Source organism: Mizuhopecten yessoensis, unplaced genomic scaffold (genome assembly GCF_002113885.1).
Source record: "Mizuhopecten yessoensis strain PY_sf001 unplaced genomic scaffold, ASM211388v2 scaffold10987, whole genome shotgun sequence".
Classification (NCBI taxonomy): domain Eukaryota; kingdom Metazoa; phylum Mollusca; class Bivalvia; order Pectinida; family Pectinidae; genus Mizuhopecten; species Mizuhopecten yessoensis.
Window position 1 is genome coordinate 1,077,676 of NW_018408821.1, and position 12,590 is coordinate 1,090,265.

Below are 12,590 nucleotides of genomic sequence, written 5' to 3' on the forward strand. Positions count from 1 at the left end.
CACAACTCTAGGGACCTAGTTTCTGAGTCAAAGCTTGGAAACAGTTGAGATCCCCACCCCATAACCATACATAAAATTGCTGGGCATGAAAAATGTAATATAGCTATGCTACAAGGATTGGCCTTGGGGTCTGGCATATTCCCTTGATCTCATTTGGAGAATAGTTTGCCATGATTGCTTAGGTATCCAGGTGAGCGATACAGGCCCTCTGGGCCTCTTGTTTCAAAAGCCTATAGGTAATTATAGCAAACGCTCTTGCGTGAGCCTGCAAGGCGGGCGCACAAAGTGAGCTTCATTGGTAACAAGTAAAAGAAATCCCAGTCAAAATCTACCATGAAATCCCATAGACCTAGCAAGTCAATTCACTTGCATTGCATACTTTGGGAAATCACCCATGCACAAATTCCGTTTATGAATTAATCTATTTCAATACAGAAACATGTGGTCTCCGATAATGTTTCTTTTCTTTTTCAATTTTAACGATTTCTACGACATAACGCCAATTTCCTGGCCCATTTCTAACTTTCGAGACCAAATTTAAAGCCAGCACATATAGATAAAACCTGCATACAACGTCATCAGTCATTGTGACGTCATAATCAATATTTCCTTGGTATATATTTTATACTGATTTTAAGTGGTGTGGTTTAGTCAGACGGTACATGTTATAAAGAATATATGTCAGGCGTCGTTGTTTTGTGATTCTGCTGTAGGCTACCCAATGTGTATGAATATCGTAACATATGAAATACATGTAGTTTCAAATAGAAAATTCACAATCATGAAGTTTTTAATCAAATTCAGTATGAGATCAGGTCGTAAAAACAACAACACCATTATCATAAAAAAGTATCGCATAAGAAATTCGGTCTTGGGTCTATGTAAAAGAGACACATTACGCAAGACACATATGTCAGGAGTAGGGGTGAAGGTTGTATTTCTTTCCATTTTCGAATCTAGTCTACAAACTCATGAAAAGCCAAATTGATCTATATCGTATATAAACTGTACGCATCAAATAATAGAAAAAGGAGAGAGGAATGTAGCGGAACTGGACTGAGTCGATCGTCGGCGACTAGATAGCTCAATTGGTAGAGCGTCCGTCTAGAGTTCGGAGTGTCCCAGGTTCGAACCCCAATCTGGCCTTGCATTTTTCCTCTTCTGTTACATTGAATCGATATACGTAATTAAATTGGCTAACGTCCTCTTTAACATTATATACCGTAATATATCGTAACGCATATAGTCATTATGATACAAATTAAAATATGGTCCATAATACATTGCATAGGGATACAATGTACATGTCTATTCCATTGAATTATATAATGTACCAGCGGCTTTCAAAACAAACCTTTGTGTGCGATGCAATATCATCTAAATTATAAATTCTTACTTTAAAACTATTATCAGGTAGTTACACTATTTTATTCAATAGATTACAACGTATACAGTATACTTTTTTTTAGCGTTCACCTCTAGGTAGTGCCTATTTCATTATTTTTTTTATGTATCTGTAAGAGGTTTCAATTGGAGGTACCAATTCTATGGGATTGATTGAAAATTCATAATCGATGACTGGGTCAATGAGATCTTCAATCTGTGTTAGTGTGTAGTCCATGATCTACAATCCAGCTTAACAAAAGACACTTCTGAAACTTAAGCAACATTTAAAAAATTACACTTTTTCAGATGACAATACATTATAATAGTATTATATCGCAATAACTTCCTTCTGGATTACAAATATATATCATGGTCATTAAAAGGTTTTGCCCATCATTGCTATAATTAATTAGTCTCATTACTTTTAATAATCATCATAAACATTGATATTCATCATAAATATTGATACATGTAGTTACCAGTAATTTCTATATGGCATTTAATTTTGCATTTTTCAGGAGAGATGGTCTTGCTGAATTAATATCCTGTGAAAATGTATATATTCAGACACAAAAAAATACATCCAATATGTTTTTTAGCTTAAATTCCAATTATGGGTATCTAATATACCTGAATATGAAGTGATTTATAGTAATACACATGTATATGTAGTATGTATGTACATATGTATCAGTCATTCATTGTATGAAATTATTTACTATAACCACCATTTTTATGTTTTCTTACAGACAGCAAAATTAAAGAAAAACAAAAGCACAAAAACTCTAAGATGGCTAAGCAGAGAAAGCAGAAAACTGATGCTCGATTGCTCAACATCATCACCCCTCGACAGGAGGACCTGCAGCAGAAACTCCGGGCAAGGATAGAGGAACTTCAAGGTGTGTGATTTATATATACAACTAATAAGCTTTTTGGTTGTGATCAAATTGGTAAGAAAGTTGTGTTGGGAACCTTAAGACGGAAATTATAATCGCAACATCCAAACTGGTAAATCTATTTGAAATATGTGTAATTACGATGGTGTACCACTTAGAAATGGGATTTGCAGCATAATTTTGCCGTGTAAAATCGATCGCTGGCTTGGTATATCCATTTGACAGTCTTTTATGCTTTTACACTTTTAGCTTTGACCTACTACTAGAATTTGACAGTAAATCTGACAGATATCAAAAGAAAACGTCATGCAACATTTAAACCAATTAATCAATTATGAAATGTATCAATCGGTTAATTTGAATTGGTTGTACAATTGATTGATTTTCGATTATAATCAATTATCGGAACAACACTATCAGAAAGTGTTCACAAAATGTGTGTCAACTTAGTTGTTGCTTTTGAAATTCTCACTGATCTACTTTGCTGTGCAGTGCTACAACAAAAGTGAATAATTATAGTACACTAATCTACAGTACATGTATATGCAGCATTTGATACTGGTCTGATTACAAACCAATGTATAATGCCATCCTGGAACTAGACTTTTTCCATGATGAAAGATGAGGTATTAAAGACACAAAAATGTAATCCATTAACTAGAATTTATGTGAATAAGTCATGTCTTATAAAGCTGATGTATTTAATAATTTTAAAAGCATGTGACCATTAAAAATATATATTCAAATTTTGATAACAAAATCTATTATAAAGAAATGAATCTGTTCATCATTTCATAGCACTGTATAATCATAAGTGAAGGATAATATAGTACTATTTGATGTCCAGATATTTCAGCCTTGTAGTTATACTACCATTAAAAGTCTGATCGTTTTGAAACAGTTGTATAAAGTAAATTTTCGAAAACACTTCAAGGGATATTTTTATATTAAAAAAATGTTTAGTATATCTTGGCTTCAGTTGGGTGTTTTTGGATCCTTTTTATGTCACATTTCAGTTTAGAATTTCAATCTTTTTGAAAATATTCTACATTAAATTTGTGTGAAATTTAAAGTTGTTAATGTAGTCAAACTCTCCACATATTGGTTTCTGGATGTAAAACAAGCCATTTTAACCAATGTCTTCTTTTTCAGGCAAAAGAGGACTTAGTGTTGATGAGCAGAAAGAAAAAAAGAAATTAAAAAGAAAAGAAAGTCTCCTCAAACTAAAGCTGAGAAAAAAATTTGAAAAGCAGAATAAAAACAAAGGGAACCTAGCTGTTCAGAAGGAAACAGTAGTGAATGGAGCAGTAGGAAGTCCAAACTCTAAACCAGTGAAACCCATCTACAATAAGGAGGGTAAACTGGTGTTCAGTAAATTTGACTTCACTGAGGCAGGTGGGAAAGATAGGGGTAAAAGTAATCTGTCGGGCAAAGACTATAAAAGACTGCTTGAAAAATTAGAAAAACGGAAGGAACATGTAGAAAAAGTGAAAGAAAAAGATGCAGAAAAAGGAAAACAAGTAGAGACCAAGATGGCATGGGAAACAGCCATACACAGAGCTCAAGGTCAAAAGGTCAAAGATGATCCTGCTCTTGTTAAGAAAGCCCTGAAAAAGAAAGAAAAAATAAAGAAGCAAAAATCGAAACAGTGGTCTCAGCGAGACTCACAGACAAAAAAGAGGATGGAAACTAAGATAGAAAAACGTACAAAGAATATTGAGGAGAGAAAACAGCAAAAGAAGGACAAAAAAAATAAAAGAGCTAAGAAAAAGGGTCGACTTATAGCAGGATTCTGATGTCATCTGCTTGTTCAGTGAATTCTAACAGAACAGTTTTTTTTTTTAATCATAGGCCTGTTTAAAAAGAACATTTAGACCAATATAGAACAATGAACTCCATTGTGTTACTGGGTTCTAGTACAGAGGTGTTGACCTTTCATTGTTAATTTATCTGTCAAATTTTCAGGTGCTACATAGCTACATTTCTCTAGATGTTTTTAAGAAATGAAAACAACGTTTTTTATGATATAGTTGATGACATTTACCTTAAATTGTAAAGTGTTGGGGGAAAAAAATGTGCTGAGATGAATAAATGTATAAGAATCAGTTTTTACATGTACATGTAATCTGGTTGTGTTCTGCTTTTACTGTTTGTCTTTATAATTGAAATATTGGCAGTGAGAACATTCCTTTTTGTATTGACCTGTTAATGATGCAGAGTATTAAGTTTAAGGGGAAAAGGTTATATGTTTTCTTTGAGAGATGAATGGAAATTGTATTCTGGCCTGTGTGATCCGGAATATATGCCATGGATGCTTGTCTTCCATCATTTATGAATGTCAGATTTACTTTCCCCAATTCAAGTATCTCTAAATCAAGCCATTCTAAAATCTACAAGCTTTGACAGGGAATTGAAGTGACTGGAAAACATATTTTCAACTGGATTATTTTAGAATGTTAATTAATATAGGGATGTTTCGGAGCCCGGGCCTCTGTGATTTGTTTCTGTTCTGCTGGTACAGTAAAACTGTACAGCTGTGTTGATGTTGTAATTACAGCATGGTTGATATCAACACTTTCTGCATTGTTGTAACTGGTTACATACGACAAAACGTCTATAAATCAAACTTTGAAGATATTTTTTCCCTTTTAATAAAAACAATAATAATCAATTCATAAATGATTTTTTTCTGTTTAGAAGTATGATTAAGGTTTAATGATTGATTGATATAGGCCTAGTTTGTTATCTTATCCATTTATATATGTTAATATATATATATATAATAAAATTTGTTAAAACAAAAATGATTAAGGTCCTTTCGTGATGAAAACATTGAAAATTACATTAAATAAACGTCAAATTTGATTAAATCTCCATGCAAACTACAGTCAGTGTATAAATAAACATGCTATTCTCATTACTGCAAATCTAATAAATATAATTTTTAATTAAATTTCTTAGCCACTATTTCATCTTTCAGGAATCCCATTTGGTCTTGTGTTCAATAATGTTTAGCATTTGTGAGTTGAAGTCCTGGCATTTCAAATGATTCCTGATCATGGTCCCGCAAAGTTGGAAACATCAAAGTTTGACTGTATATTCTACTGATGTTGACTTTCATGCTTCACTGCCTGAAAATAAATATGTAACATGAGCCTCATGTTTTTGTCATAATTCAGATAGTTTGTTACAGTTGATGATAATTTATGTGCTGCACAAAATATGAATTATTCAATTCGCTGAAGGTAAATACAACTGAAAGATCAGTATAATTAAATCTATACAGTATTTAGAAGTGATTTTGTCAGTCTTCTGATATAGGTACAATGTGTGGTAATACTTTATATATGGAGATACGAAAGAGAAATTCTACACTTGATATTAGAATTTTTATATCCCCTATATGTAGGTGCAATGTCATGATTCACTCTTCCACCTCTTACCATGGATTACGGATAGAAAAGTCATCAGTCACAGGGACCCAGGAAATAAGTTTGGACGTTGCCCAAAATTTTAACCTCAGAAAAAGAGATTTTTGCACTTATCAGTATCTAGAACTAATAAATTAGAATTGTCCTGTCGGTTTTACATGTTCTGCTTTCTGCAACAAAAAAATATATAGAATTTATTTTTATCTGAAGGTGTAATACTTAACTATTTCAAGTACTGCCAAGCATAGAAAGCAAGAATTTATCGGACATTATTTAAGCTCGCCTTGACAGATTTTGATGAAAGTTTATGCATAGTAGCTACTTCATTTCCTGAAGTTTATGCACAGAATACCCGGGACATCGTTTTTGTGTGTCAGGGTTCCAAGGTATAGTGCCCTATATAATTTGTAAAATTACTCTAAAGCACTTTACAACATATGGATAATAGTAATGGTTATAATTGTGAAAACAAAAAACAAAGGCTTATAATCAAGACCAACATATTTCATGGTATCGAGATCAAATTGGTATAACTATTTATAGAACATCAAACACTGAAACTTCCTTCACATGGCAGTCAGGGCATTCATGTCTTACAGACATTTTCTAGTTTTAATTGAAACCGTGCCTAAGATACTATGCTCCTTAAACCAATGTTATAATGACATGACCTTGCTTAACTTTTGGTACACAAAACAACAATTTCTCATGATGATCCTGCATATAGTTCAATCATACAGTAAGACAGTGGTAGAGATATGCTCCAGGAAACTAGGTTGACTTCAGGTCAAATGAGGTTGTAATGACCTTTCGGTGAAGGACTATATAAGCATCTTTGTTTTATGCATACCACATATGCATGACATCCATACATGAAATAGTGGCCAATTTGTACTCTATTAACTTAAGGGACTCGTATCACACAAGACAAATATTCTTCAGACTGTGTCAATGTGGTGGATTAAAGAAGTGTAGTAATTTGGAATTTATTTGCGCGATTGTTGATTATTCACTAACTAGTACTATAGGAAATATCTGTAAGTGGAGATTCTGTGAGCTACATGAAAATCTCGTACCTCAATCTTTGCATTACAGAATATCCTGTAGATTGTTTTCTAGTGTTTTACAAACAAGAGGCACAAGAGGGCCTGTATCGCTTACCTGAATATTAAAGCAGTCATAGCAAAATATTCTCATAAAATATCATATTGCACTAAAAATATTTCCCTCGCAAACTTTGTTGGCTCCATATGTTGAAACTACCAGCAAAATATTATTATAAGATTCTATGCTTTTTGATTCTTCCTCAGAAGTTGCTTGACATATTTTTCCCTGTGACCTTGTAAGTAGGTCAATGTCATTTTTATTCTCAAATTGGTTAGCTCAATTCCAAAATGCTACCAGCCAAATCTTATGAATCCATTCCTTTTGGTTCTTGAGAACAAATCCTTTAAAATGTTGTAGACCTCTGTGACCTCTAAAGTAGGTTGAGGTCATTTTCATTCGCAAACTTTGGTGAGCTCTATCCCAGGAAGTCACCAGCCAAATATTATAATTTTATGAATTTTAAGTAGTTTGAACCGTTTGACATATATGAACACTGTGACCTTGAAAGTGAGTCAAGGTCATTTTCATTCGCAAACTTTGTTTGGCTCTTTCCCAGGAAATCACCAGCCAAATATTAAGGTTCTATACCTTCCAGTTCTTCGGAAGAAGTTGTTCCAAGCATTAGACATATCTGCCTCATGTGACCTTAAAAGAAGGTCAAGGTCATTTTCATTCGCAAACTTTGTTAGGCTTCTTCTCAGGAAATTACCAGCCAAATATTAAGGTTCTAATACTTTCAGTTTTTCAGAAGAAGTCGTTTGAAGCATTTGACATATTTGACTCTTGTGACCTTGAAAGTAGGTCAAACTAATTTTCATTCTCAAACTTTGTTGGGCTCTATCTAGGAAGCCACCAGCCAAATATAAAGATTCTATACCTTTAAGTTCTTCAGAAGAAGTAGTTTGAAGTTTTTGACATATTTGACCCCTGTAACCTTGAAAGTAGGTCAAGGTCATTTTCATTCTCAAACTTTGTTGGGCTCCATCAGCCAAATATGAAGATTTTATACCTTTTAGTTCTTCAGAAGATGTCATTTGAAGTTTTTGACATATTTGACCCCTGTGACCTTGAAAGTAGTTCAAGGTCATTTTCGTTCTCAAACTTTGTCGGGCTTCAACCAACAAAGCTTTCAGTTAAATATCATGACTCTAGGCCTCTCCGTTCATCAGAAGAAGTTGTTTAAAGGAAAAATTGACGGACGAGGACGGACGGACGCCGCACCATGACATAAGCTCACTTGCCTTTCGGGCAGGTGAGCTAAAAATAAAGACCAAGTTTGGATATTCCCTGCTGGGAACGTGTGCAAGAGTTATGTGGCCATTACAACAACGGACACAACTAATGCTTTGTAAGCTTAATAAATGTCCCCTAAAGCTGAATTTCCAAGTTCCTGGAACCTAATTACAGCAAATACGGTAAGTAATAAAGTTAACAACAAAACAATGTGTGGCACAAAATTATATTTATATCATGATCTTTTTTAAAACAAAAACAACATAACAATGATGTTTGATATATATTTGGAAAGGTAGATTATCAACAAGCGATAAGTACACAGAAGTCACAAGACCAAGTACAAATATTGCTAACATTGAAGGGAACACCAGCTAGACCACAATATCTAATATTAATGTCTGTTTAAATACAATGTTCAAATATTACTGAGTGTCGAGTTTGTTTCGATCTGTTCCTTATGGTAAAGCTCTTAAATATATTTTAATAAACCAGTGAAGACATTGATAATTCACACACCTAAAATTGATAAGCAAGACATATTTTGCATTTAAAAGTGATTTATCAAGATACTTGTATACACGTACACGAACATATACATGTATATCACATGTATGCTGACCACCAAATATGATCTATTGATTTTTGAGCCATTTATCTCGCATCCAAGTGTAAATCAGGCACACCTCATTCCTTTACACCGTATATGAGGGTTTTGCATCATGACTGCTTATAAAGTGACTACACCAAACTTCAATCATCAGCTGTATCCATGGAATCTTCTGGTACTGAAACAGGTGTAGTTGATGATTTCTCTTTCCTTCCTTTCTGTTTCTTTTCGCTTATTGGATTCATTTCAACTGAAAAAGTTATGGAAAAAAATGGTGAAATAGTTCATATACCTTTCTATAAAGGGATTTAACTGATGTTAAGTTTTAACATTTAAAGCTAGATTTATATAATGATGGTGTCCAAGGCCAACTTGACACATTAGCATCTCACCCACATGCATTTTTATCACAATTTAAAATACATGTATGTCTGCAAGTACACATCTCTGAAATGAAAAGGTAGACTGTAACCAGCAAGAAGCAGAAAGGCTTAAAGATAAAGGTCTCAGCCCAGGTGTTGTTGTTAGGTCAGCAGACCATTCCGGACAGAACCTTGTCCTAAAAATACACACACAGGGGTGTTTAATGTTTTTGATGATATCCGAGTATTGAATACATTGAAAAAATAATAATATACAGATCTAGATAGCAAAACAAGGATTACAAATAAGATACAGTACCACAAAAATTTCAATTATGTATTTACATTGCGGTTTAATTGTTCTTATTTTCAGGAAAATAACATTTGATATATTTCAATTCATGGATATTTTGTGACGATACAACTTAATTGTTTCCATACATATTGGATACCAAAAAGACTGGTCTAGGGAGATGCTCTTCAATGTATTTCAAAAACTGACAAAAAATCAAAAGGGAGTCAATATTTATTTCATCAAGGAAAACAAAGGTGACAGTTAATAATTACCATCTTGTGATTCAGTTGTTTTCTTGGCAAGATGCTTCAGTCTTTTTGTCACTCTTCGTTTCCTTTTTCCTGTCACCTTTGAGGCACAGGTAGTGTGTATACTGTTGAAACAGAATGTAGAAATGTCATTGCTAAAATGTTCAAAGGTCCTGGGATTTGTTTATACCTGACCTCTCTCTCTATATATATCAATCGTCAATGAACAATCAAAATATCTTTTCTATTTGAGAGTATTAACCATTGTATATATGTATAAGATATAGCAACCTATGTAAACATAGACCTTAAATACGTAAACAGTTTTTTAAGTTTCTTCCCTTGGCAATGTGTTTATCTTTCATTTTGATACTGAACATTAACAATTCTTGGATAGCAACATTGATAAAGTGAAAGGTCAGTGGTAGATAGGTCAGAAGTTTAAGCTCAAAATAAATTTACCTTTTTAAGTACTTTTTCAGAATTAATCAACTTTTAAGCCATTAATTTTGCAAAATGCATCATAAGATGTATTCATATGGAATAGTAGGAATACATTTGAAGAAAATCACTTTATGGTGCTTTTTACATTAATGTGAGTAAGTGGTTCTATTGTTTCAATTAAACTGAATCAGGTTACATTAATGAGGTGATAACTTCAACTGATTACGAGGAAGCATGTTCAACAAAATTTATAGAGAATTTGAGTGTACATGATCAGTGTTGGTCCTATAAACTTAAATAAATAGTGAAGTGAACTTTACTCTCATTCATTTCAATATCTTATGATAGGCTTTATCTTCAGTGTAATATTCACTAACACTTCATGGTTCTATGTTTTATATCAATCATCACAACAGGGATCTTTGGCAATGTGTATATATATATGGGTCTGTAGATCTAGATACAACCTTGTTACTCACAGAATATTTTTTACTTGTTCTTTAGTTAACATTTCAACATTGTCTATCCTTGCCAGCTTCTTCTGTAGGTTTTTCTTTTTTTCTGCTGTTTTAACCTTCTGTCTCTTCCGTCTCTTTTTCTCCTAAGATGAGAAAAAATGTTGAAGTAATGTTTCAAGTGATATGACAGAAAGATATCAGTACTCCAATCATTGCAAGATCTCCATCAGTTCTATATGATCTATGATGATATTTTTTGTTCTTTTCGTTTTCTTATCTGTTGGATCAATAGTCATGTCAACAGTACATTATGTATTTACATGTAGCTGCAATAACGTACAATGTAGCTTCCGACAACGAGACTTTTTTAGGGCAGAGGAGGCCGGATATTAATATAAGTACAGTTGTGGGATCGCACAACGTTACACAATGTGCGATGTGCACATGGTGTGTGAATGATGTGTGCACGAAGTGCGAATGATAAAAAATTGGATGATCATTGCTTGCGCACATTTGTATAAATTGAGGAATGCCTTAACAATAAATACGGTTTTGTGCATACATGTGTTTAAACACATAAACTTGATTATTAAGTTTGTTCTATATTTTAGCTACATCTATAAGCTTATCTTTCTCTCTATACGTTCTTAAATTTAGAAGTGATGTTCTCAGTGATTTTTAAACAACCTAAATCGACACATGTAAAATTACAACACAGTCTCGGCAATACAGGTAAACATAGACACTTTATACCTGTACCTGTACCGTAGTTATCCCCCGCCTGGGGCACTTACGTAAGTTGCCAACGGGAAGGTGTGAAAACCAGAGGTAAAGGGGAACTATACTAATAGACCAAACGAATGCAAATAGAAAATACTAAACATCCAGTTGTGTTTCCATAACGGTCATATGATATCACATATCAGCTCTATTTGTCAGGCACAGGCCAGGTAAAACTGGTCACTCATCAAATTGTTATTTACTTGTTCTGTTACCAAGGGGCTAGACCCATTCTTGACAGTCTAACGGTCACTGTAACACATTGTAAAATTGTACATAATCTTAATTATTGTGATGAGAAATTACAGTAATATAAACAGTGTACATTATTGCATACAAGCCTTCCGTATTTATTTCATTCTGTAATATTGATCAACAAATTGTACCAAATCGCATAGCTGTGCGGAGAAAAGCGCACAACGGGGCAAACGATTGTTAAATCGCACAATTGTGCGCACCATGTGTGAACGATGTATGCACAGTGTGCGCACAGTATTTTTGGTGCGTTGTTCGGTCACACAACTGTACTGGTATGTATTATGTGGTAACTTTTAATCAAATTGTCACTCTCCATTGTTTGACAAATTGGTCTGTAAAAGAGTCAGTTTCTGTTGACTTGAATATAGAAATTGTAAAAATATGACATTTCCCATTTACAAGTCCATTTAAATTTCTTAGATCATGATAAAATTTTCAATGAAATCAACACTAAAAGGCAGATTATTATGATCCCTCGTCGTGCAAGAGATTATCCAAAACATGATCAATACATATCAGCTGCCTTATACCCGGGTAATCTGAACCACAAGCATCGGACCTGTCCGATGGATGGCTCGCCATCTCCACATGATTTATAGGGTGTGTTTGCATACAATTAGTTGTTCAAGTGTTTACGTTATGGCACGTGTCGTGTTGAAGGCCATATCACTTAAACAACTGTTTCTTCTATCCCTATGGGCACCTACAGGTGTATACCTACCAATATCTTGTACATGATAAACCCAGTATAATTTTACATGACTACTGATCACAAATATTTGGTTCAACCCTACATCGTCACCATCTATAAATATTATTTTTCAAAGAGGACCCGTTCATTATAAGAATTTACAGAATATTTAGTGATTGATTGCCTCACTTTACTCGAGCTTCCCATCTTCAAAGAAATAAAACTGCAATGTTGTATTGTTTACAGTGCCTTCAAAACCACATGGTAGGAAGGACAGGATATGCTAGCCGGAACGTTAATAAAACAACCGTATAGTAAATGTTCCGGAATTATTTAATTTTGTAGCAATAGGTTTCAACTAATGACACTTTTTTTACAGTAGAAATATCAA

General features: G+C 33.6%; 2 protein-coding genes across 2 annotated transcripts in view; one reads left to right on the plus strand and one right to left on the minus strand.

The window, feature by feature from the left end:
• The window catches only part of LOC110464401 (surfeit locus protein 6 homolog), a 29,435-nt gene extending 24,396 nt beyond the window's left edge, over nucleotides 1-5,039 (plus strand). The window contains exons 4-5 of the mRNA XM_021519598.1: nucleotides 2,136-2,285; nucleotides 3,435-5,039. Of these exons, the coding sequence (XP_021375273.1) occupies nucleotides 2,136-2,285; nucleotides 3,435-4,078 (794 nt within the window). The 3' untranslated portion in view covers nucleotides 4,079-5,039. The remainder of the gene's footprint in view (nucleotides 1-2,135; nucleotides 2,286-3,434) is intronic.
• A 3,556-nt stretch (nucleotides 5,040-8,595) lies between these two features.
• LOC110464410 (ribosomal RNA-processing protein 8-like) lies at nucleotides 8,596-12,498 on the minus strand. Its single transcript, XM_021519611.1, has 4 exons — nucleotides 12,389-12,498; nucleotides 10,492-10,613; nucleotides 9,593-9,693; nucleotides 8,596-8,913 (listed from the first exon to the last, which is right to left on the minus strand). Exons 1-4 carry the CDS (start codon nucleotides 12,404-12,406, stop codon nucleotides 8,807-8,809), a joined length of 348 nt encoding a protein of 115 aa, XP_021375286.1. The 5' UTR covers nucleotides 12,407-12,498; the 3' UTR covers nucleotides 8,596-8,806.
• Nucleotides 12,499-12,590: the final 92 nt, after the last annotated feature.